Below are 26,632 nucleotides of genomic sequence, written 5' to 3' on the forward strand. Positions count from 1 at the left end.
GAAGATGCAATGTAGACAGTACTGAGCTAGATGGACCATTGGTCTGACTTCCTGCGCTCCTAACTTTCCTGAACTGGCATTTGGGTCAGCTTTGATCAACGCTGACTCTTTAGCTGTCATTCATCCATTGCAGGGGGTAGTACTAGCTGACCCTTTCAGGTCCCTTTCCTTCTCTACAATTCTATGATTGCACAGGGCCCAACCGACCTGATTCAAAGCTGGACAAGGCTATTCATGGCTGCATCTAAACTTTGAAGGCTGAAGCATAAGGAAAAGGGGGTTGGAGAGAGACCACACCCCACAACCTCCTAGTTTTCCAAACGGGAGGAGCATAGGAGTCAACTCCTGGGGGTCGTGGTCCCTTTGCCACCACCACCCCATTAAAATATCTGAAGGGCCCAAGGCCCGCCCCAGTTGATGGGCTTTGCCATTCAGATGGGGGTGATTTATTATGCAAGGCGGGACTCCCTCCCCCAGCCCAATATTTTATTGAAGTTCGCAGCCCTGGGGAGCAGAGAGTCGCCTTCCACTGCAAGCTCCCGTCTGCCTCGCCTTTCCCCTCGCTGCCCGGCTCCCACTCCAGCGCCAGCTGCCGCCATCGCGAACTGCGCCCGCGCCGCGCCTCCAGGACCGCGCAGGGAGGGGGAGAGCGCGTAGGAGCAATTCCCTTCTCTCTCCCCCCCCCCCCGCCACCCCGCACCAAGTTGCGCGCTGACGTCGCGTCCCCCCCGCCCCCAATCCTCCTCCTGTTAGGATAGTCGGGCTAGGACCCCGGAAGTGCCGGGTTGGCGGAATCTGGGGAGAAAGCGTGGACAGCAGAGGCGGCGGGCGGGCGCTGGAGCTGCAACCCCGTCTGCACTTCGGTGCGGGGCAGCGCCGGAGGAGGAGGACGAGGCGGCGGAGGCGCTGCTGGTGCCGCCGTGGGTGGGGGCGCTGCGCTCGCCTCCCTCCCTCTGGGCGTCCTGCCGGGGGTGTCCCAGCGCTCGCGGCTGGAATGGTGCTGGCGCCGGCGCGCGGTGCCCGCGTTCCCCGGAGAGAGCAGCCCGAGCGGAGGAGCCGCCGCGATGGAGATGCTGCTGCTGCAGCCGTTGGGGTGAGCGGAGCCGGCGGGCGCGCGTCGCTGGGGCTGGGTGCGCATGGGGGTCCGGTGGGGAGAGGCGCGGCGCTGGGCCGGGCCGCGCGTAATAACGAGGCGAGGGATCCTGGAGAGGGTAAGGGAGGGCATCTACCACTACCACCTCCTCGGCAGAGTGTACCTGTACTTTGGACCAGGCCTCGGCCGCGGGTTGGGAATGCCGAAGGTCTGCTTTTTGGAACGAACGGAGCAGTTATTTAGGAGCCCCGGAGCACGGGCAGAGTTTGTTTCCTGTTAGAGGCCAGCCCGCAGGCGCCCCAGAGCAAAGGGAGTGGGGTTGGTATATAAGGGTCGCCTTGGGGGCGATGCTCTCGGCGTGGATGGGATGTTCCCTGGTCCCACACACCTTTGGGTGCTGGCCGAGTGTCTGGAAACAGAAATGCACTCTGGACGTGCTCAGAAGCACTGCCCGTAGAATCTGTAAGTTCCAGGCCAAAACACTTTTTGGAACTGGACCCTGGCCTTAAGGTAGGTATGGGTTGTTTTGAGGTAGCCTGTAGTCTAATTTTGGGGAACACTTCCATTAATTCTAAGTGAAAGGGAGCAGCTTTCAGGCAGGCATTTTCTTGTTTGTCTGCCCTACACACTTACCGGTCTGTATCTGCTTTGTAAAAATCCTAATGTGGGCTGGGGACAAGCTAGCAAGAGAAGAACCAGTTTATCCTTGTTTGTTCTTTTGTTTGAATTAGTAATAATTTTCTATTGAATAGTAGTGTATTTGGCTCTTGCAGTGTATAGGAATGATGGTTTCTGCCTGTGAGGGCTGTAGTTTTGTTCTGCACAATCACTTTAATTCTTTAGCTTGAAATAACTGTCCCCTGCTCCTCTGGTTTTTGTTCACTACTTCTAACACCCATGTATTGAAAGATTAGGAAAATGCACCCTAATATGTTTCAACTGCTGCTTTGAAAGAGGTCCTGATAGCATTGTGAGTTTGCAGTTTAAGTCAGTGCCCCTCACAGTGATGTGCTAGAAGTGGAGACCTGTTGCCCACATAGCTAAAAGACTCAGCAGGTAGGTTAGAGCATCCTCAAAGGCCCTTCTACTGATGTGTGCCCCTGCTGTCAGATGTTAGATGACAGTAAGCAGAGAAAGGGCTTTCTCTGGGATGCTGCCTTCACTCTGGAATGCTCTCACCTGGTGCCTTGTTCGAGCTTTGTGTGTCAAAACCTTATTATCCCAGGCTTCAAACAATTACTGATGCTGCTTTTGAAAACTTAGTGATTGTTGCTGTCCTAACACAGGAAATATACTGAGTTAGACCATCCGGTCTGGCCATCTCAGAAATGCATATACACTGATGGGCAACAGTTTTCAGGATTTCAGACCCGCCCTGGAGTCTTCATTATGTAGAGCAGGCACCCCCAAACTCCGGCCCTCCAGATGTCTTGGACTACAACTCCCATGATCCCTAGCTAACGGGACCAGTGGTCAGGGATGATGGGAATTGTAGTCCAAAACATCTGGAGGGCCGAAGTCTGCGGGTGCCTGATGTAGAGCATCTATTGTACTGACCTCCTTCAAAGAAAAGTTAACTCGACCCAGAGCCAGCAAGGGTCTGTGGGTGGCTATATTTAATTCCTTGTTTTAATTTTTTGGGGTTGCGTATTAATATTCATTATTGCATTAACTGGATCTTCCTGCTATATTTTCCACTTGTCTGCCACTTTCCATGTAGGTTTTGGGCCTAGCCTGAGTTACTGAAGAGTAAGGTTTTTTGGGGGGTAGTGGAGATCTCAATAACACGGGTGGGGGAGCAGTTTGGAGAGGAGTGGAAGCTGGGAATGAAGCAGACAAGGCAGCTCATTTGCTCCTGCGTTATTTGGAGGGAATGGAGAACTATGGGTTGGATCCAGGTGAGGTTAGTTGCACTTAAGGCACCTAATTTCAGTGACAACCAAATACCATATGACTAATTTGTTCCATTCCATCGATTTCAGTAGGACCTCAGTTCAACTAACTTCACCTGCATCCTGCTATATGTATGCATAAATAAATAAGTAACCAGCCTAAATTGTTCAAGAATTACACATCCAAATGCTGGATGTAAAGTGCTTCAGGTAATGGGTATTAGCAAAAAAATTGCCATAGGTTAGAGCAGGCATCCCCAAACTGCGGCCCTCCAGATGTTTTGGCCTACAACTCCCATGATCCCTAGCTAACAGGACCAGTGATCAGGGATGATGGGGATTGTAGTCCAAAACATCTGGAGGGCCGAAGTTTGGGGATGCCTGGGTTAGAAGGGTTGTGTGATCCCCAAAGATTCTAAGAAGAGTTGAGTTAAGGTTCCTCCAAAGTCCTGTTTCTTGAAGCTAGGAAGGTGAAATGTATTGGAACAAGTTTAAGAATCCGCTGCAGCGATTAATCCAAGGGGAAGCGAGCCTGTTGTTTGTCGCATTAGATTGAAGAAGATCTTCTGGGACAGACAGTTTTGTGCATGATGAAAGAAAAGGGGTGGATGGATGAGGTGCATATTAAGACCAGTAGTTCATCAGGTCCAGGTTTGGGGAGCTGTTGGCTCTCCAATTGTTGCTGAACTGCAGTGCACATTGTCCTCGGCCTCTAGGCATGCATGCTAGGTCTGATGGGAGTTGTAGTTTGGCAATACCTGGAGGGCCAAAGGTCCCTCACACCTTATCTAGAATAACATCCTGTTTTCCATAGTGGCCTGCCAGATGCCTCTTAGTGGATAGGCTTCTAAGAACGATATCCAACGATTTCTGAGGTCAGTGGAGCTACAGAAAGACGTATTGCTACCCATATATATGTGTTGTAAGGAATGTGAAAGCAGATGGACATGCCATGTCCCCAAACTAAGAGTTAAGTGTCTATCTTCTAGTCTAAATGGCAACAGATCCCTTCCATTTCCTGCCTGGCAGACTGAGCATCTTGGCGGGAAGCGGGGAGCATCCCGCTGGCTGTTGTCTTATAATCAACCATGCAAGCAACACGGATAAATGTTAAGTTGTTTATCAGGCTTGATTCTTGGAATAGTAGGTAGAATGAGGTAGAGGTGGGTGCCAATTGTATGTTAGCACCTCTTTATAATGAGTTATTGGACCGTTTTTTGAGAATACGATGCAACACAATGTAATCCCGGTGTATTAAAAGATAAACCCTACTGGAAAGAAAAAACAAGTGGCAAAGACAAGTAGCTGGGGCTCATGTTATTTGGTGTCGGCATAAAGTTTGACTCCTGGCCATTTGTCATATAAACAGAGACACAAAGTAGTTAAGACCAGGGGCACTTCCTTGATTCTTAAAATGGTTTATTGAAGCAGAAGGAGAGGGGCGGTCCATATGTACACAAGTTTCTCTGTGCTTTATGTCACCTTTTCTTAGGATTTTTTCTTTGAGAGTTTCACAGCGATGTGGATTTTCTGGAAACTTTAACCCCCACCCCACCCCCAAAGAAATATTTTCTGTCCTAAATTGGCTAAGATCTACTTTAGCATGTTGGAGTTATATTCAGTTAGCAAAGCTATTTTTTTAAAAAATAACCATGTCATTGTTGGTTTTATGTGCTGTTTGGAGTATTTAATTTTCCACTCAGTAGCCAGAATTATTTGAAGTGAAGTGCTTTGTTCAGGAAAACAAGGCACACTTCGTGTTGTTTACATGTTATATTCAAACATATTAAAAACTTTTCGTGGAAATTCGTATTTCGGTACTTCTGAAATGTTTTTATTTTCAAATACTTTTAAGACATGACTGCACAGTAGCGTACACTTCGTTTACATTATTTAGCTTTTAACAATAAAAGTTAATACATTAATTTGCATTTGAATATAATTTTAGCATGCTTGAAGAACCATGTATCAACAAGGGGCATTGCTATGCACTTAAAAGACTAGGGGCAATGTCACAAGGCATAGTAACTAATACGTTTAGATGCAGATTTAGTACTCTTAGCAAGTTAAGATGGTTGCTGGGACCTTACCCACACTGTGCTAGCATCTTTCATTTCATTTATGAGACTTATTAGTTGCTTGTTGCTTGAAGGTCTTCTATGAGCTCGATCTTGTCCATTGCACCTCCTTGCGGTTTGTTGAAGAATTGTTGAACTTTCAGAAGTTGGGCTGCACTACAGCTGGAAGCGCCGGTTGGGCAAGCAGTGGTGCCATGCTTGCTGGATTGATCCACTGTAAAAGATCTTAAAGTGGATGGGATCTCTTCCAGAACTGGCACAAACTAAAAGAAGTAATAGAAGAGTAGTCATAGAATTGGAAGGGACCCTGAGGATCATCTGTTATTATTTATTGAATTTATTTCAGTGACAACCAAATATGACTAATTTGTTCCATTCCATCGATTTCAGTAGGACCTCAGTTCAACTAACTTCACCTGCATCCTGCTATATGTATGTATTGAATTTACATACTGCCCTATACTCACAGGTCTCAGGGCAGTCCTAGTCCAAACCATTGCAATGCAGGAATACGCAGCTGCCCCGTATGGGAATCAAACCTGCAACCTCGGCATTATCAGCACCACACACTAACCAACTGAGCTATCCAGGCAGGCAAGCCTCAGAAAGGACAGGAAGAGAAAAGGATATTGAGCAACTGCAAAAATAAAAAATAAAATACCATGCATGCTCCCTTAATGTAATGGACTTGGTGATATATAGAGGCAATTTCCGTAGCATGAGAGACACTTGGTAACTAGAAATGCAATGACTAGAAAACAGTGTCTAAAAAAAGTTAGTAAGAATGATGGTTTGAGCTGATCTATTTTCTTTGAAAGGCCAAGTTTGTCTTCCCCTTGATCTCTTTGGTGCTTGGATACAGACATTTGACGCGAAGGCTCTGCATTCACTGATTGATTGACTCACTTTGTCACAGACATTCACTGTGACCTTTAGGACTGATTTGTTAGAAGGACAATCTGATCCTGATGCATTTGCACGGTAACTAGTGGCTCAAACTTGTGGGATAAGCCCTGTGCTTGCCTCTCTACTCTGACCTTTGGAGCAATTGCTAATATGTGATGACTTGAGTTACAGAGCAGCTCCATTTTAGCATAATGAGATATTGTCAGTGGCCATTCTTGCTGCCTTGATTGGCAGGCAGGGGGGGAAGTCTCCTCAAATGAAGTAGTGTGAGATATCAGGCCCATGTGTTGTCATACTAGCACAGCCCTCCAGGTGTTGTGGGACTTCAGTTCCCATCAGGCCGAGCCAGCATGGTTAGAGATGATGGAATTGCAATCCAAAACATCGGAAGGCAAGCAGGTTTGGGGAAGGACATTGGCGCTCATGTTTTGACTATAGTGTATCATTTGCAGGTGCAGGTAAGTCGTGGCACTAGGGCTTTTTTCTTTCTTTCAGGTTTGGCTAAAGAGCACATCATTTTGACCTCTTTCCTTGCAATCTGTTAGTACATCTTGAGTAAGTATCCATTAGAGCGACTTCCTTTAACTGGCACTGTTTTGATCTGCTATCAGTAATTTAATCTGATTAAATATGGGTGTGTTTTTGTGTGTCTTGGAGCATTTATATGCATGGATCTAAATCGTTCAGAGGTTTGGGTTGTTTGTCATGAGTGTCGAGGGCCCGGTCAAAGCAAAGTTCTGCACCTGGCTTCATTTCTTCAGGTAGTGGTGATACGGAGGCTTTAGAAATGTAGGTGGTAAAACCTTTTAGCCCATGTTGGTGACAAACTCTCCAGCAGACAGTTAATGAAACAGCCTTTCTTACTTGCAGATGTACCAAACTGTGCCAGCAGAAACCTCTGGATCTGAAAGATGATAATACTGAAAAGCACTGTCCTGTTACAGTGAATCCTTGGCATATGAAGAACGCTTTCAAAGTTATGAATGAATTAAGAAGGTACTACTTCTGGATATACGCATAGTCCGATTGCTTGTCTGGTCATTCACTGAGCTTTGCCATCAATGGGATGTACAGGCTAGCATCATATCCTAAGGTGGGATCTGGAGATTCTCTTCTGCATGCACAGCTGTCTTCCCCTCAAAAGCAGCTCCCTAAAGAAAGTTGGTTTTCTTTTTGCCGGGGGGTGTGTGTGTAGAGGGGGGCATAAAGTGAGTTGCATCTAGATAAACTTTTCCATATGTAGAAGCCTACGCTTCTGTATCCATTCATGATGGTAGTTCTGCATCTTAAATGTGGGTTGCTACAAACTCTCTGCAAAACAGATGGGCTGTTTTCAAGCAGTGGGAGCTCTGTGGCCCCAGCTGTCCTTCCCCCTCCCTCCCATTTCCCCCAAAGCCCTAAACCATGGTAGGCAACCTAAGGCCCGAAGGCCGGATGCGGCCAAATCGCCTTCTCAATCCGGCCCACAGACTGTCCGGGAACCAGAGTGTTTTGGCATGAGTAGAATGTGTCCTTTTATTTAAAATGCATCTCTGGGTTATTTGTGGGGCATAGGAATTTGTTCACCCCCCCCCCCCAATATAGTCCGGCCCACCACATGGTCTGAGGGACTGTGGACCGGCCCATGGCTGAAAAAGGTTGCTGACCCCTGTCCTAAATCTTACTGGGTGATTTTGGTCCAGTCCTATGGGGCATAACCTGCCCCATAGGAAAGAAAGTTATGAGAACTGTCTTGGGCCATGAGATAAATTCCATAATCCCTATTAGGATAGTTGCTGTGACAATGAAGTGGAGACGAAGGGATAGAATTGTAAGAAATGGTTTTGTTTTTGAGCCTAGTTGGTGGTCACTTTTCTACTTGATATTGCCCCTGTCCTCCACTTTTAAAGTATTTTGTCTACTCTTTTTATGTATAGCTCCCGCATCCTTTGTTCAAAGTCTTGTGCACCCATGCCTGGGATGGCACACGTGTCTCCCCCTTTTTTGGCTCATGGCACCTTGATTTTGTTCGGCAATAATACAGTTAGTTGGTAACTTCTATCCTGTTTGCATTATGAGACTTCTTTGCCCATTATATGCATGAAGAGATCCTCATGCAATGACTGGGGCCAGCCCTGGAGTTGGGGATGGCGTTGTCCCCACTTTGGAAACTTTGTGCCATTATGGACATCCGCAGGTGCTGCTCTCCAGAGCTAGGGCAGGTGACTTGCCTCTCCTTAGTCATTGCAAGAGGACGCCGTCACACATATAACATGTAAACCTGCTTTGTAAGTCTCAGGGTTTTGTGAGTAAGCTTGATTAGGACCTGCCATCTTGGGAGGACAGGAGGGTAAACTAGTCTGACATCCACGAATGTGGAAGCCGTAGCTATTCTGTGCACAGACTGCACTCAGCTGTCTGCTAGGTCTTCTCCCAGCAGAAATAAGGGTCACAGTATTGTGTTCTGCATACATTTCATTCCTCACAACCAGAAATTCCTTGCTCTCATGTTTTTAAACGAAATGTCCTTGAGTTCATTTGCCTCTTTAAAATTCAGTTTGGAGGGACGCACTTGATGTTCAACTTCTTCCATTTATAGGCAAATTGAATCTTGGCAATTAGTATGAAACTATCTTTATATTAATAAATTGTTGTTTTGCCTCTCTGAGCTTCACCCATCCTGCAAGTGATTCTGCCATCTGTCTTGCCTCTTCCTGCTTTGAACGCACCCCAATAACAAATTTTCCTCCTTTTGAATGGCTTGAATTCAGCTTGGGTTTTGCTATGTTATTATGAAAGTGTTGTTATGTTATTGTTTTGCTGTTTTGTTATGAAATTGTTTTTTTTGTAGTGTTTGTTTAAAATGCATCCAGTTTCTTTGTTGTAAGCTGCTTTGAGCTTGATGTGTGTGTGTGTGTGTGTGTGTGTGTGTGTGTGTGTAAAAGTAGTGTACAAATAAAATGAATGAATGAGGGATCAAGGGGAAAGGTCCAGGTAGTGAAACCATGTATGGTCCTAATTCAGTGACTAGAACATTGGATCAATATTTTTGAGTTTGAGATTCATTGTGTGATGTTGGACAAGCAGTTGTCTTTTGCCCTTGGTTCTCCATCTGTAAAACAGGAATACCAATGAAGTTAATAGTTCTTAATAAGATGAAGGTGTGATTAGTGGAGAGCTGCAGATGTGATGCAATAAAAATAAGCTAAGAGAGACATGTTAATACTGACATCATCACTACCAAGAGGAGCAGTAAGCTTCTGGACTTTGGCTTCACTCTCCTCATTTTATTTTTTAAGATGCGGGGAGGTGGGGACTGATATTGGTGGGGTTTAGCAAAACTCTCTGTTCCCAATTGGTAACTTTCATCAAAGAGGGTAATGGTTATACAGTCGTACCTCGGTTTAAGTACACAATTGGTTCCAGAAGTCTGTACTTAACCTAAAGCGTACTTAACCTGAAGCGAACTAACCCATTGAAAGTAATGGAAAGTGGATTAATCCGTTCCAGACGGTCCGCGGAATACTTAAACTGAAGCGTACTTAACCTGAAGCGAACTTTCCCATTGAAAGTAATGGAAAGTGGATTAATCCATTCCAGATGGGTCTGCAGAATACTCAACCTGAAGCGTACTTAACCCAAAGTATGAGTGTAATTGGTTCTGGAAGTCCGTACTTAACCTGAAGCGTACCTAACCTGAAGCGAACTTTCTTACTGAAAGTAATGGAAAGTGGATTAATCCATTCCAGACAGGTCCGCGGAGTACTTAAACTGAAAGTACTCAAACCGAAGCGTACTTAAACCGAGGTATGACTGTACTTTACCCACTGGAAATTAAATATATCTTAAAAGATTCTTGGGGAGAGTATATAATATTAGCAGCTTCATAGGTGCTGTTTAGGAATTCTAAGAAACAAAAAAATTACCGGTAATGCAGTTTTTAAATTAGAGGTTAAAACCAGTGCAGTTTTAAACATCTTCCATCTTAATTCAAAATGGCATCTGATTGTATCCAAACATAGATAAAAACCTGCGCCTTGATCTCTAGCACCATCATGCAGAATTTGGTCATGATATCTCAAGAGGGGTCCGAATACAGGGCACACAAGCAGCTTTCCAAAACAGACAGTAGACGTTTGCTTTCTTCCAGATTCTGCATTGTTCACAAAGCATCCTCTTCTTTTCTCTTTTTCTACATAGTCAAAACTTGCTGTGTGATGTGACAATAGTAGCTGAAGACATGGAAATTGCAGCTCATAGAGTTGTGTTAGCAGCTTGCAGCCCATACTTCCATGCCATGTTTACAGGTACTGTACTACTTTCTTTTTTATTACTTCTTGAAACTATAGCATAGCTAAACGAGTATACAAGGTCAAAACACTGCAGCGGAAATGGAATTGGGAGGGGTTGTGGGGTGTGAGAGAGTGTTGAGCCATCAGTTGCAATATTTGAAAATGTCAAGCTATTAACAGGCATGGAGGACTTAATGACTTTGCCGTCTTATTGCTGGAGTTCATGTTTTAGTATTCTTTGCATAACTCTAAGTGACAGCTGGACTGTATATCTTGCCGTAAATTATCAATGCCAGCTGGGTTTTTTCTCCTTTTCTCTCTCTCTCCTTGCACTGCTTATGCTGTGTGTTTAAGGCTGAAATGTTAGTGGGTTTTCAGGACACAAGAATGGTTGCATTTGTCTTTGGGGTTGGTGTGCAGATGGCCTTCCAGCTGTTGTGCTCTGAATTCCAAACCAGCATGACCAGTGGCCAGGAATGATGGGAACTGTAGCCCAACCTCACACAGAGGGCCACAGATTCACAGTCTCTTCTTTAGATGACTTCAGTGTCGTTTAAGATAAATATTCAGTCAGTCATCAGGAAAGTATTCGTATTGAAGCTCTGACTAAGCCTCCTTTCGCTTTATACTAAAGTTTCTTACGTTAGGAATTCTTATTTTCAGACCAAGTCAATCACTACGTGCATTATTTTGATTCAGGTGTCTTAAAAGATAGGTGAAAGAAAAATATGGAGCTCTCATACAAGTTAGAGGTTCTTCTGTCGGCTTAAATGCTTTTGTTCGATGTGTGTAATCAAAGGTAGTCCATTGTTGTGACTGAACACACTCCCTGATGGCTCTGGTCTGCCTTCACACGCCATTTTTATTTAGAAAATTATGATCCATCTTTGGGTCTTCAGAGGGGCTGCCATGGTGGCTTTCAGATGTAATACAAATAAAAAATAGTATACACAAAGGGATAATTAACAATGGCAGCAAGAGAACAGCAAAAAAAACCCCTCAAGTTAAAAAATTCACCGCTGTCTGTCCCATCGTCCGTTGCGATTGGGTTTTGTGCTCTGGCTTCACAGGCAGGAGTTTTAGCATCTCTGTTGCCTATGTATGTGTAGAGTCTGGGAGTTTTATGTTACAGCTCAGAAAACATATTCCAAAAGGACCAAACTATTGACTATTCTGTGTAATTCTTCTGCTTTCAGCATCTGCCTTGTTTTGTAATTCTATCCCATACTGCAGGGGTAGCCAATGTGGTATACTCCAGATGTTGTTCAGCTCCAGTTCCCATCAGCCTATGCCAGCAGGCAGGGCTGATGGGAGCTGGAGTCTAGCAATGCTATGTTGGCTGCACCTGCCAGGCGCAGTGGGCTGTATCCAAATAAGTATGGTTGATGTTGGATACAGCCCAATTACTTTGGGACTGTACTACAAGTTGCAGTAGGCTTTTTCCTGCTGTTGAGCAGAAGCAGTCAGTCGATATCTTTATTGTGGTCAAAGACCAGAGCAGAAGCAGTTAAATATACCTTGGACATACTTCATTGCCATTAGAGGCACTGCCTTTTTCTGGTCTTGGAGTCTTGTTCTGAATCCTATTCGCTTGCAAATGTTTGTGCTGGCACTGCAGATGGTCTTCATGACCAGCATTTCAGCCTCCACAAGCTGACACCATATTTCCCTATTTTCTGGCTAGAGGTGAAAATGTTTTGAGAGACAGTGAATCAAATGCTGCTGCGAATAATCCTCCTTGTGTGCTGGTAGAATTTTCTAAGGCAGTTTCTACTGGTATCATTTAAATATATTGAAAGCTCATTGTATCAAGTCTTTATTCCAGTTTGTATGAGTGCTTTGGTGCCTTTTCTGCATAGTTGTCATGTGCTGAGTTTTATGAACCCATGAAGTTTTTAGCTCTGAAGTTACAAATAGATATAGACATTTTAGACTGGCATCCAAGGTTTTCAAAGTTTTGTGCAAATCATAGCAAGAAGCATAGCTAAACCTGATAGTTTCTCCATTAATTCAAAATATTTTCCTAGTACCTTGTAGTTTTTATTAGGGATGAGGGGGTGTCTTCCAAAAAGAGACACACTGATCTATATAGCTTCCTTCTGGAGAATAAGCTTTTCCTTTCTCTTCTCTTAGAGGAAAGTTTTTGTGCTGAGGAAGCTCCCTGGAACTGCAACATGTTGATGCCAATTGCCAGTATCTGATTAAATTAACAGAGCTATACAACCATGTATTATAGGTGAAATGAGCGAGAGTCAGGCAAAGAGAGTTCGAATAAAGGAAGTTGATGGATGGACCCTTAAGATGCTCATTGAATATGTTTACACTGCTGAAATTCAGCTTACACAGGAAAATGTACAGGTGAGTAGGAGGATACTGTCAACTCATCCTTTAATGGTATGCACAAAAAGTAAGGCACTCCCCCACCCCGGTGAGGGTAATGACATTTATTTTTAGCATCTTAGTCATAAGAAGGATGTGTGCTTTTTAATAGCATTTATGTGATCTTATAGCACTTCTTTTTCTTGTTCAAAATAACTGATACAGAACTTGCACTTTAAAGTCACCTGCTGTTTTACAGTCCTCAACAAGCCATTTAGTAATTGTAGATCAAATATAATGGCAAGCCTTGGAAACAGTTGAGAAAGCAGTGGCTTGAAAGGGTAACATTAAATACGCTGCCTTCGGGTATAAATCTTTGCTGATGCATGTCAGAAGCTCTAGTGTAGCAAAAAGGGGCAAAGTTTGAATATGGTTGAATATGGATGCTAAATATACATATTGGTATGTATCATATTTAAATTGACATGCATACATTGCACTCGCCGCTGAAGTGGCCAGCAACAGCTAAATAAATAGCAAATATTTGTTCTACATTCTGGAGGAGCTCAAAAACACACACAGAGGAACAGGTTCACTAGTTGTCCAGGTTCTTAACTAAAGAGGCATAATCAGCCAGCTTTCTAAATGAGAGGGCTGACCTCTGTTGTTGTTGTTGTTGTTGTTGTTGTTGTTGTTGTTGTTGTTTTATTGATTTCCATTATATATAACAACAATTACAAAACAAAAATCAGTTAGCCCCTGCCTCCCCCTTCCAGGACAGATCAAATTTGCAGAAGTCCAGTCCGTGCCATTCTTCAGGATTATCAGTAAAGTATTTTATTAAAGGATGCCATATTTCAGCAAAACCGTCTACATCGTTTGTATCATTCAATGCATGTCATCTCTTTGTTAATTTATCTGATGCAGCAATCAACCATACGTTCTGTTTCCAATGAGAAATACACAGGTGTTCCAATCCCTTCCAATTCCGTGCCACTACTGGGCATGCTGCTACTAAAAGAAAATTAATTGGTTCTTTATAACAGAGGTCAGATTGCCCTTCGTTAAAAATGATTAATCCCAAACTTTGGGTACATTCCGTATGTTGACCTGTAATACAGCTTTTCTATGTAAATACCCTCTGCTGAGCTTCAGGGAACAGGCACCGCTGTGTGTGTTTGTGTGTGTGTGTGTGTGTGTGTGTGTGTGTGTGTGTGTGTTATGCAGCCTGCTTTGTGCCTCCTAAGCTAGCCTGCTATCTGACTGCAGAAGAAGATACTGTCCCATCACCAGTTGTGAAATAAGATTCAGACACCAGACTGGTCAGCTTCTGTATCTGGAATAGAGAGAGGGGTCCTTCCCCTTGGGCTGCAAAATGTCTTCAGCCAGCCTGGTTCCCGGCAAAACTTACTGACCTGAAAGCTGATTTCCTTAGTTTAGCAGATAATGATAAGACTTAAAATGTCACAAAAGCATTGCCTAATTGTAGCAACAATGTACTTAAGACCCTATTGCAGTCTTAAACAGAATAATATCACTGTTCCATTTGGGTTGGTACTGCCGCATCCTTACTCGCTGCAGAACTGCTATGAACTATGACTGCTGCAATAGCCATCCCTACAGATTAAGAAAAATGATTGTTCGCTTACCAGAAATCAGATGCCCATCTCTTTAGTGATGGGAGGGACTTGGGTTTCACTTTGAGAGCTCTGGTTTCTTACGTTACTAATCTTTCAGTGTACAGTGTTCAGCATTTGCAGTACTCAGGCTCAGCCAAAGTGGTAAATGTCATTGCTTGAACTATTAGGGCAAAATGTGGCATGTAGGAGTAGCAGAGATCTTGGTGCAGCAACATCAACCATTATTCATGGACACTCTTCATTCAGCTTTATATACTGTTTCTGATTCCAGCCTACATACTGCAATAATAAGCCGTCCAATGTGCTGTTCCAGTGGTACCTCGACTTACGAAGGAGATCTGTTCCGCGGCGCTCTTCGTAAGTCGAAACCTTTGGATGTCGAAGTGTCCATTTTTGCGCATGCGCGAAGCACGATTTTGCACTTTGAGAATGCGCAGACCGCGCGCGCCGCTTCTGCGCAGGCGTAGAACACGCGTGCGGCGAAAATACTTCCGGGTTTGCAGACTTTGTAAGTCGAAACCTTCGGAAGTCGAGGCTTTTGTAAGTCGAGGTACCACCATATTACATTTCCTGAGTATCCATCTGGATCGCAGTACCGGTATCTAACACGGTATTAATGATGGCAGCTGCTGTAAAGATTCTGCCTAAAGATTATTCTGCTTGGAAGGCCTCTGTGCATGTTTTTCAATTAAGAGTTGTGATGTGGCGCTTTGAGACCAATGTAGGATCATAGAATTGTAGAGTTGGAAGGAATCATGAGAGTCATCTAGTCCAACTGGCCAGTTGCACAGAAAGGAGGGAAGGTGTAGGTCTCGTTTTTAAGCGCATGACTTGTCTTCCTGTAGCCCTTGAGTGCTTACAAACCACCTCCCTTTAGCTAAGCTTTGATGCTGTAAGTCTGCTTGGGAAAGGGAAAAGTGCTTGTTAAGAGGTGCAGGGAGGTGAACAGTGGGTGCAGCGAGAGTACAATGTCTCACACCCGTGCTCCTCTTTTTCTGTTAAATTTGATTGCCACTCCCTATGTGAATAGGGGAAAGTCACATGTAAAGCATGCAGAACTGCCAGCATCATATTAATTTGGTCCTGAGTGTTGACACAGCTGTTTTTACCTATATAATATACACATGCATGCATGCATACACACACACACACGGTCAGCAAGAGAATGACTTCTGTTGTATAGCCAACATTTGGTATTCTGATGCACTTTTAACTTGCTTCTTCGTTTTCACATATTTGAAGAGCTTTGGCCCCACAAAAATGTCTTTCCAAAGTCATTGGGATTGGCACCTAATACATTGATTACATAGAGATCCCCCATCTCCAAAGCTCTTTTATAAGCAGTTCGTTTTACTTATATTTGTACTCGCAGCCTGTATTCCACAAAACAGTAGATAAGTCTCCAAGGGATTTGCAGTCTCTGCAAAGAGTGATGAAAATAGTGTGAATTAAACTCACAGTAGTTTAATTCTATGTCAAACTGGTCAAACCCATCCTAACAATTAAGGATTTTTTTTAAGCCAGCAAACTATTAGGTGTTAAAAATCCTTAATTGGTGCCATTGAAAGTGTTGACTACGCAACAGCTTGAGACATTTTCTTGCGTTTAGTGAACATTTGGCCAAACAGTTTGTCAGAAATGCTACATGCTGTACCAGATAATGAGTTGAAAGATACTGGCAAGTCATACTTAACAGGAAATAGGACTCAAATTGCAAAGGACAAGATCATTAGATCACTGGTATTTACACACGCCATTTATATACAAGATGGAGGGCATTGCACGCACTATTTGCATACTGTAGTAATTCACAGCAGCTGGTTGTTTTTTTAATAAAAAAAAGAGAATTGTATATAAGGAAGTCATTATACCACCAAGAAGGACAGCAGCCACAGTGCAGCCTGCTTGTTCAGGTTGCAAACAAAGGGAATGTGGCATATACATGAAAATCTGAAGTGAAGAAGGAGCATAAATTGATGCCCATAAAGGCTGCCAAATCTAATGCCTCTGGAATCAGTTGCAGAGACCCTCAGTTTGTAGCCACAGAATTCTAGTTTCCATAACTGCAGCTGTACCTCTTCTCCATCATCAAAGTCCAGCCTAGTGTCTAATAGAATACACTTTGAAGTATGCAAAGTGCTGTGTAGCCTCCTTACACTAACATTGGATGCAGCCTAATGTGTTTAAAGAAGGAAAATTAATAGCAGCAAACCCAACTGTCAGGGGAACTCCCTACAGGGAGCCTCCCCCCCATCATCCTGACCAGCACTTCGCCCAGCGAGAGCGGTAGCAGCGGGTCAGGCGGGGGAAATGAGGAGGGGAGCGGAAGGGAGGGAAGGCTTAGTGAGGTATCCGAGCCCTTGCACCGCCCAAGCCAACTAGTGGAGGAAGGAAGGCTCAGCGATGTGTCAGAACCCTTGCACTGCCCTAGCCCACAAGTGGAGGAGGGAGCACAGCCGCTTCCGGCGCCCGAATTGAGGCGCGCGCCCAAACGCAGGGTGAGAGGGCGGAGTTTCGGGGTGCCCAAGCTATTATGCTGGCCCCAGAGCGGAAGGGCGCCATTGCCAGATTCTGCAAGTGACTAGGATGTCATGTTTTCTGCTATCTCTGCACTGTAAATAGTATGCACAATAAAACCTGTAAAGACAGAACGGACTGGAGCGTCTTTACTCGGGAGTAGCCGCAACAATCCCCTGACACCAACTACCAGTAAGATAAAACAGAAGGCTCTTCACGTGGTGCCAAAACAAATTTGGAGTAGGTGCTGGGAAGGGAATCACACCATTGAGGCGCCACGATTGAGAAAGACCCTTCCCTGGTAAAGAGAGGGCATCTGAAGATTTTAGTATTCAGACCGCCAAAGAGCAAATGCAAGGAATGGGCTGCGTTCTACCATCCAGTGAGCTGCATAATCTTTGCCTCTTGCAGGACATTAGTCCCAACAGCCCAATCTTGGGCAGGCTTTCTCAAATGTATCTCCAATTGACTTCACTGGACCTTTACTCTCGAAGTGAATAAATGTGGTTAGGCTTGCAGCCTAAACCTTGACAGCGATCTGCTAAGTCAGTACCTTCTACCCTGCTATGCAGTTTCTAGTTCAAGATTATTACTTTGTGTTATCCCAAATTCTTGAAGCTGTGGCAGATATTACGTAAGAGTGAGGCTGTAGGGGATCGGGAGGCAGTTGCCGGAGGTACACAGTCACCCTATTCAAGTGTTTCAGTCTCCTCATAAGACTGAGGAAGCAGGATGTGCTGTCACGTCCCACACCCCCTCTGGTGTGTCATTGCTACTCAGGTTAGAATCCTTCATGTGTTTGAGGGGGAAGATCTGAAGTGAGGAGCTGCCTCCTATTCATGGAGGCTCCCTGTGTGATGATTTAGGACAGGCACCCCCAAACTGTGGCCCTCCAGACGTTTTGGCCTACAACTCCCATGATCCCTAGCTAACAGGACCAGTGGTCGGGGAAGATGGGAATTATAGTCCAAAACATCTGGAGGGCCAAAGTTTGGGGATGCCTGATTTAGAAGGTGGCTTCCCGCTTCAGACCTTTCCCCTCAAACTTGTAGAGGGCTTTAAACTGTACCCCTGATTCTCTCTTCTTTTCCTTACTTGTGAGGAGATTGAACACCTGAATAGGGCCCGTATATGAAATATAAATGTCTGATGAGTCCGACGTTCCCTCTGCACAAGCTATTTTAAGGTAATATCTACAACAGGAAGCGTAATTGTAAGAGAGAGGGCTTGCAGAGAGCAGCCCACTCTGCTTACTTCCACCAGATGGGAGAGCAGCAGCAAGTCTGGGAGTTCAAATCAGGAACAGGAAGGGTTAAGACGGGTCCAGGGCTCTGCAGAGTCCTGGTGGCTCAGCTCCAGGTTGGTAGCAGGGAAGCAGGGGAGGAGCTAGCTTCAGCAGGGGCTGGAAAGGAGGGAGGAGAGAGAACGGCACCTCAGGAGCCTGGTTTGGGACCACGGAGGACCCATAGAGCAAGGAGGAGGGGCGTTTGGAGTCTTAAAAGGGGGGTCAGAGCCCACGAGAGGCCATTGTGGGCTTCTGCCCCATGCAGAGCAGACATGATTTGAGACATCTCACCACTGTATATAGCATGCACAATAAAACTATGAAAATCCAGAGGATGTGTGGAGTGCTTACTCGGGAGTAGCCAACACCCCATCTGTGACAGCAAGCCCACAATCTTTTGATGGCTACCCCGAGGGAAGAGGGCTGCAAATGGAGCAGCCGGCATGAAGTTGGCAGCATCTAAAGCAGAAGAGAGAGATGCCGAGGGAGGATTGGCATGAGTTGCCAGCACCCTGCAACTATGGAACGGCTCAAGCACCAGCACGACAAAGAGATGGAAGTGAGTCTGCAGCTGCCAAGAGGCCAGACCCAGGAGACAGTCGGGCTTCTCCGCAGGGGCAGCAGCAACGATTTCCTATCGGTGCACTTGGCTAAGCAGGATCAGATTCCCATTTTCCCAAGGGAGCTGCCCATGAGCGTCTTGACCGTAGGCGGCCGGGAATTGCAGGAGGGTGAGGTCACGCAACAGACCCCCTCTCGGAAGATGACAGTGAACAAGCACGCAGAAGTGCTAGCTTTGGACTTAATGGACAATGACCCTGTGGGCAGCCAGCGCCGGGGAGATCTCACCTTTGGAGATGCAGACGGCAAGGAGCACTGCAGGAAAGAAGGAGAATCCTCAGGATCGCACCACATCAGCTCCCCAGGCGGATGGAACGACGCAGAGGCGGGGATGCAGGAAGAGAAACTGAGCCAACTCACCAAAGAGGACACTTTTACCCAGAACATACGGAGGGACTTGAGGGAGAAAAAGGGGGCAGGGGAAGGGCTTGCCGAGAAAGAGGGGTTACTCTTTAGCAATGATGCCCGGTATATGCCCCAGGACTCCCTCAGAGGGAAGATTCTCAGGCAATATCATGACAACCCCACGGAGGGGCATGCAGTACATGTCTTCACGAGGCTCACACCCAGTAAGGCCAGTCTTGGGCGAAACCCCAGAGCCTTCCCAGAGCAGGGGGAGGGGGAGATTGGGGGACCACCTATTGAGGCATGGGGTGAGAGGAGGGAGACAGTACACCAACAACTGGATGGAGACGTGGCAAGGGGCAATGAGGCTTACAAGGAGGGGGCAGACCATCACAGGGGACTGGAGAAGGTCTTCCACGGAGGGGACAGGGTCTGGCTGTGGTCAGAAGGCCTTCCCATGGGGGGAAGGGGGAAGAAGCTGGCACCCAGAAGGCTGGGGCCCTTCAAGGTTCTGACACAGATCACCCCTGTCACCTTCAGGGGGGAAGCACCTACAGCGAGAAAGGTCCATCCCGTGGGTCACAGGTCTTTGCTCTCACACTTTAGGGAAAGCCCAAGGTTCCGAGGACGTGACACACATCCAACACAAGACGCTGACAGGAGGGAGGGGGAAGAAATCACACAAAAGACACTAGACAGAAGGGTGGAGGGAGAAGGCAGCCAAGAGGTTCCAGAAAGAAAGGAAGAGGAGGAGGTCTACAGTGCCACAGCGAGCCCGGGCTCCCGGTGGGGGGAGGGGGGGTTAAAATGTCTGATGGCCAGGCAGGGCACTCCTGCTTCCCAAAACGCGGAGGCAACCACGCACACCATGCAAGGGGAGGACCGCACACTGGAACTGCACGCTCCTTTCTCCCACAGACCCAAACCACCACACGTCAGTAGCACAGGGAACACAGAGGGGGAGGGCGATCCCAGGGGGGGAGCAGGGGAGACGCAGACCCAAGGAGCCCTCCGGGAATCGGAAGCAATTTTCCAGAGGGAGGAGGAGGATGACAACGGAAGGAACTACACGGACCAGCCACCCAGCACCGACGGGGAACAGGATTTTACACACACTACAGAGGAGGAAGACCTGTCAGGCTTCCAGCCCTCTTTACAGACATCAGACCAGGCAAACCAGGCCTCAGAAAGGGGGGGGGAGCCTGGAGGGGGGGTGGATGTAAGAGAGAGGGCTTGCAGAGAGCAGCCCACTCTGCTTACTTCCACCAGATGGGAGAGCAGCAGCAAGTCTGGGAGTTCAAATCAGGAACAGGAAGGGTTAAGACGGGTCCAGGGCTCTGCAGAGTCCTGGTGGCTCAGCTCCAGGTTGGTAGCAGGGAAGCAGGGGAGGAGCTAGCTTCAGCAGGGGCTGGAAAGGAGGGAGGAGAGAGAACGGCACCTCAGGAGCCTGGTTTGGGACCACGGAGGACCCATAGAGCAAGGAGGAGGGGCGTTTGGAGTCTTAAAAGGGGGGTCAGAGCCCACGAGAGGCCATTGTGGGCTTCTGCCCCATGCAGAGCAGACATGATTTGAGACATCTCACCACTGTATATAGCATGCACAATAAAACTATGAAAATCCAGAGGATGTGTGGAGTGCTTACTCGGGAGTAGCCAACACCCCATCTGTGACAGTAATTTTACAAAATAATTTACAGTACAGCTGTGTGTGTGTGTGTCTTGTGAGTGGACTTAAGAAAGCCTGTGTGATTGCCAGTAGAAAGACAGGTCTGTCTTAAAAGCTACTGAATAGACTAAAGAATGTTGAATGTTGTTTAAAGTATTTTTTAAATACTTTTCAGGGCATGCTGCCTTTGCAAAGGCATCTTATAAGACTAACACACATGAAACACAATTACAAAGCCCCACACAGATTCAAAGCAGCAGCAGCTGAAAAAAATTCTTTACCAAGTGTGGTATAGCACAATTCTTTTTTTTATTTTTTTAAATAATATTTTTTATTAATTTCCACACAAAAAAATCATTACATTAAAGAGAAAAACATAAAATAAAACATTTATAACAACTGTATACACAATATTAAATCCACATTGTGGGATTACTTGAATCCCTTGACTTCCCTCTACTCATTCCCTTGGTTCCTTTATCTTCATTCATGCATGTCAATAAAATCTTTATCTCTAATTACCTCCAAATTTAAACATTATCGCATTACATGTGTTTTTTAAAAAAAATTCTGCTAATGTATTAACTTGCACAGTATAGCACAATTCAGCCAAGCACAGGCTTAAAGAAATGTATCTTTTGAAGATTTTCAAAGGCTATTGGCAATGAAGCTCCAAAAATGTGGGGCCTCACTGGGAGAAGGTGCACCTCTCATATCCACTTGCCTAACAGCTCTCACTGATAGGTCAGGGAGCAGGAGAGACTGAGGGGCCTGGGGAGGGAGCTGCTGGGTATTAAGTTTGTTTGTTTGTTTGTTTATACCCCACCCATCTGACTGGGTTTCCCCAGCCACTCTGGGCAGTTCCCTGCAAAATATTAAAAATACAATAAAGCATCAAACATTAAAAACTTCCCTAAACAAGATCCAAAGGGTGCAGTCTTTTAAGAGCTCCCATGTGTATAAATGGCAAATTCTGCCTTTAAAACTACACCTAAGTGGGGTTCGATCCTTTCCTGATTCGTGCTTATGTATTTTTTTTTCCTGTCACAGTTCACTTTTTAGTAGAAATTGGAGTTCTTGGTAAAGTCCAGAAATAAACAGTAAATTGCAAGAATTCAGGCCAGAAGAAAAATGGATTTCAAATATATCTTTACAAGGTTTTATTTGTGTGATGAAGAGTTCAAATAGGAATCAATCCCAGTATAGTATCTCTGTCTTTTACATATGAAAAAACTTTATGTTTAGAGATCTGAACAAATTTTTGTTATGAGGAGAATTATTCTAAGATTCATCTCTAAGTTTTCAATATTCCAGCTGATGAAGACTTGTCGAAACAAGGCCTTGTCCTGATTTTTTACTGGAATTTATTTTTATTTGCCTACTTTTACTGTTTATATCTACAGTTCACTTTTTATACATATGGTGCCAGAGAATAGCAAATAACATGGAACAGAATTGAGTGCAAATATTTGTTTGGAGGGAGAGTGTGCTGGCCAGCTGGGAACATTTTGGACAAGGCCACACGCTCGGTCTGTAAACAGTGCTTGGACTTCAAGCAGAGCTGTTTCAGGAAGCATGGGGCTTGTAAATGATTTTTAGGAACAACTTGCGACATCTGAAATGAATGAGGGCTAATAGCTTTCTTGGGTGAAATGTAAAGTGTTAGCATTAGCTTTGTGCTACAGATGTCAAAATTTATTTTTAGCCCTCTCCACTGCCACCCACCCACCACTACAGCTGTTTATCTTGACTCATGCTTTTCTTGAAAGACAAGCAGTGCACACGCAAAGGATCTCTGCTTGAGGCATTTCTGCAGTTCTCTGCTGGTTCAGTGAGCCCTTGGGAACCCAGAAGCATCCTCTGTGTAGGGCGGATGAATTAAGTGCAGTAAAGCTACCCAGTCAGTAGTAGTGTCTGTTCTCTTGAATGTGTTCCAGTTGAAGCTAGCATTCCGTGGCTTCTTTATTTAAAAGTGTGAATACCGTATACAGCTGCGAACAGCAAATTCAGTCCATTTTGTGAGCTTACTTAGATTTCATTGAGTCAATCAAATAAAGCAGTTGGGAATACAGAATTGATAGGGCTTTGGAATGAAGTTGATCAACGTCAACCTCTTAAACACTAACCATTTTTTATTTATTTTTAATGCCAGCCCTGTTGTGCTAATATGATTTAAGTCATTCAGTGAGCAATAGGAGAAGAATGAAGAACCCTTTGAAAATAGAAGGAACTTTGTCCCATTGTAATTCATGCGACAAAAGGGGCAACTGCATTTCTGCAGTGACCCAATCCTCGGCAACTCATCTGGATTCAAAGGCCAGTGAGTCGGAATGATAAAAAAAATGAATAGAAATATCAGCCATCTAGAATACAGGGTTTTTACAACTTTCTAACAGCAAGCATCACAATCAACACTAGTACCGTAAATTTAAGAAGGTGACTTTAAAATGCACACCTCTGTCGGTTATATTCTCTACCATTCTAATGTTTCTCCTAATACATGTACTGTACCTTGAGTTTTTCTTTTTATTGTTGTTGATGTTGGCAATGTGTGCATGAATTTGGTTTTGGTTATTGTAGGTACTTCTCCCGGCAGCTAGTTTGTTGCAGTTGCAGGATGTAAAGAAAAGCTGCTGTGATTTTCTGGAAACCCAACTTCATCCTGTGAACTGTTTAGGCTTTCGTGCTTTTGCTGACGTGCATGCATGCACAGATCTTCTGAACAAGGCCAACACTTATGCAGGCAAGTGCAACACCAATTCTAAAAAACAAAACAAAAATTGGCTGGACTGTGGTTTTGTTTCTAACACTGTCTAACTTGGCAGCCTTTTAACATTGCTCACACAATAGGGAATGTGAAAGTCTTAGAACTGACTGCCTTGACTTTTTGCACATGCAAGGAAAAAAAATCACAAAGCAGCTAGGAAACTGGAGTGGATTTTAAAACCAGAAATTAAAACCACATTAAAATTTTAGGCACCAGTATAAAAAAATGAGTCTATGCAGCCCAAGCATTCTAGGGGTTCCTAGCCTTATCCAAAAAAAAAAATTCCCAGATGCTCTGTAGACAAGCCCCAATGCTATAGGGAACCTTTTTGGCTCCATAAGCCCCTATCTCCTTATCATGATAGGCTTTGCAGGTTGTTTCACCTCACAGTCATTTTGGCACAAGGTGCTTTGAAGACCCAAAGTTGGGAGTACAAAGTTCGTTGCAAGAAACTGTTAAAACAAGTAGTTTCCTCTCTTCCTTTTTAGCAGAGGATTCCATACAACTCTTTCCCCTGATAATAGGTGTGTGTGCTAAATGTATAACCTCAACCTCCTATTCATCAGATGATGTCCCAAGTCATTCTAGCTGATGGGTAGGTGGATGTGGCTTGGGAGGGAAATGGCCTTGCAGGGCAATTTCGATACCCTAGCAGGGTAAGATTGGCCCATGGGTGAGAGGGTCCCCACCATAGCCTAGGGTGAGGAGCAGTCTCAGTGGACTTCTCTCTGTGACCTATATAGCCTGTGCACATTTGCATGCAGCAGTCTCTTGGATTAAAGGCTGGAAGCTGGGGAAAGGTCTCTCTTACTACAACTCTGCTCCTCAGCATTTTACCCAAACAGCTGTTCTAGCATTTGGGAGCAGCAGAACAATGGCAGAGCTGAAGTCTGAGGAAGTGAGAGAAGATCCCTTGTCTTTAGTCAAGTCAGTAAGGCAGTGCAAATGAGTAGTGGAGCTCTGAACTGCTTGACGGGCTCTGGTACTTGTTTGGATCTGAGGCAATGGCTTGGCTGAGCTGCTGATACAAGGTAGTGAGGAAGGAAAGATCTCCTTTTCCTTTCGGGCTCTCCAGCTCTCTGGGTTCCCCTCCTTCCTGTAGGTAACTCCCAAGAAACCATTGGAAAGCTGTTTGGGTCCTCTGAGCAGCTTAGTACTGTACATTCAAATAAGATTGGAGGTATAGCTGAGAATTAGTGGACATGCTTTGTACACATGAACATCTCAAATTCCATTCCTGGCTGCTGCCAATGATTATAGACCGGGGTTGGAGAACACGTGGCCCTCCAGATGTTGCTAGTCTACAGTTTCCACAATCCCTGCTTATTATTTGTAGGGGATGAAGCCCATGTATATCTGAATGGCCACAGGTGGTTCCCTATCTTGGTCTTTGGGGAAGGCTTCTCCCTCCGTCTCAACAGCACACATTTTTCTTTTCCTCTGCTCAGCTGTAAGGCTTATATAATTTATATAATTTCAGAACATATTATTCGAAATAATTCATTTATCTGTGCCTCTTTCGTGACAAAAGGAGATGTCTCAAAGAGTTAACAAGATTTCCTAGGCAACAAACTACATTCTAAACAGGTGGCTGATCATAACAATGCCGCTTCAGATTCCTATTTTCCTCGTTTCTGAGAATCTGAGTGTGAGAGAGCATAGATGTTACAAAAGGGGCAACTTGCTAATCACCTAGGCTGAATTGCTGTAGAATCTGATGAGAAGGCGGCTACTGTGTTTGAATAGCACATTAATCAGATTTAAACAGTTGAATTCCCGTGTGGCAAGTGGAGCCTTCAACATAAGGTTGGCAGTGTGGAGTGCTCCTGTTTAGTATGTCAATCAGCCAGCCAGGGCCCCCTTCCAGGTTACTCTATTCCCCTTCCATCTGGTTTCCTTCTCAGGGTTCAATGGCAGCAAGGCCAAGGAAAAGGACCTGTCACCACCACCTACTGGCAATCACTGTTCAGTTGCAGACTTTCGTAGAACCTCATAGTCTTTACAAACTGTCCAACACCAAACCCCAGAGAGTCTTACTCTGGAGGGCAGCCCCCACAGGTAGATTTGCAGCATTCAAATCATGAAGCCTACAAAAGAGAGGAGGCCCTCTGTCTTTTGTATCCAACAAACCACCCCAAAGAACTTGATCAGCCATTTCCTCCACCTCCCAATATTCTGCCTCATTCTTCCCAGCCTTGGACAAGCCAACCCGGAGGTGCACAGTGCCCTGTCGTACTAACTTGCCTCTGCCACCCTTTCAACTTAAAAAGTAAGCAAAAATCCTCCAACGATGGACAGAAGGAAAATACCTCCCTTAGCCAAAGAGCCCAACTCCTGCTGTGCTGCCTTGGCCATTCAGGGGCCAGAGTCCATTTAAACCAACTTTTAATTTATGAGTAAGGCAAAAGTCTTCCTCCCCAAACAGTTAGCTTTCTTTGTCCACTGAACATACTCAGTACTCATTGGGCTGTTTCTCCCCTTTGGGTATTTTTACCTGAACTTCTGTACGTCTGCATAGGGTGATGACTTTTTTATTTTTATTTTCTCAAAAATTATTTCCTGTAGCACAAATGGATGAACTTTTGCCTATTAATGACTAAAATGAGGTATAGTCCATTGAAATATTTTTTTAAAAGGTTACACACAAACCATTTTAAATTTTTTTGTATGCCGTTTTACCATTTCATAAAATTGTATTAACAATTCTATATATATTTCGTATCAAATTTGGACACAACACCATATTCCACAAAGGGGAGTGTTCTTAGCAACATAGGGTATACAAATGTCACACCTGCGCAAGGTAAAAGCCCCCTTTTGGGACCTCAAAACTCAGCCAGCAGACCCTGCCGGACATGCTGGGAAAAGAACCTACAGGAGAGGTAGCAAAACATTGTCCTCTAGCGGCATCTATACTGTTACTGCAGCTAAAAAAAGCTTCCTTGTGTTTTTGATGACCCTATATAATGTTGCGTATATGTGACTCTAAAGCTTGGGTTCAATTTTATATCTGCTTACAGTGACTTCAAAAATGGTCAAAAAACTGATAAATAACATTTTTAAAATAATTTTGTGCATGAGGGTTTTTTTTAATCAAATCTCTTTGAAAGTAAGATTTTATCTAATCTTTAATGAAAGCTCATCAAATTATGATACAGGGAAATGAAGTTGTAAAAAAGTCATCACCCTAGTCTGTAAAGCTCAGGGCTCTGCCAAGCCTGCTTCCTCCCCTT

The 26,632-nt window shown here is 44.8% G+C and overlaps 1 protein-coding gene across 6 annotated transcripts in view; it reads left to right on the forward strand.

Annotated features, from left to right (window-relative positions):
- The first annotated feature begins 775 nt into the window (after positions 1-775).
- KLHL2 (kelch like family member 2) overlaps positions 776-26,632 on the forward strand; it is a 41,203-nt gene continuing 15,346 nt past the window's right edge. For 2 of the 6 annotated variants that reach the window (XM_035111659.2, XM_035111652.2), the window contains exons 1-5: positions 778-1,093; positions 6,840-6,965; positions 10,149-10,255; positions 12,477-12,598; positions 23,213-23,375. In XM_035111659.2, the coding sequence (XP_034967550.2) occupies positions 1,065-1,093; positions 6,840-6,965; positions 10,149-10,255; positions 12,477-12,598; positions 23,213-23,375 (547 nt within the window). In that variant the 5' untranslated portion in view covers positions 778-1,064. Of the gene's footprint in view, positions 1,094-1,133; positions 6,525-6,839; positions 6,966-10,148; positions 10,256-12,476; positions 12,599-23,212; positions 23,376-26,632 lie in introns of those variants that run through there. The other 4 variants (XM_035111654.2, XM_035111653.2, XM_035111655.2 and 1 more) reach the window with 4 other exon arrangements.

This window comes from Zootoca vivipara, chromosome 9, assembly GCF_963506605.1.
Source record: "Zootoca vivipara chromosome 9, rZooViv1.1, whole genome shotgun sequence".
Classification (NCBI taxonomy): domain Eukaryota; kingdom Metazoa; phylum Chordata; class Lepidosauria; order Squamata; family Lacertidae; genus Zootoca; species Zootoca vivipara.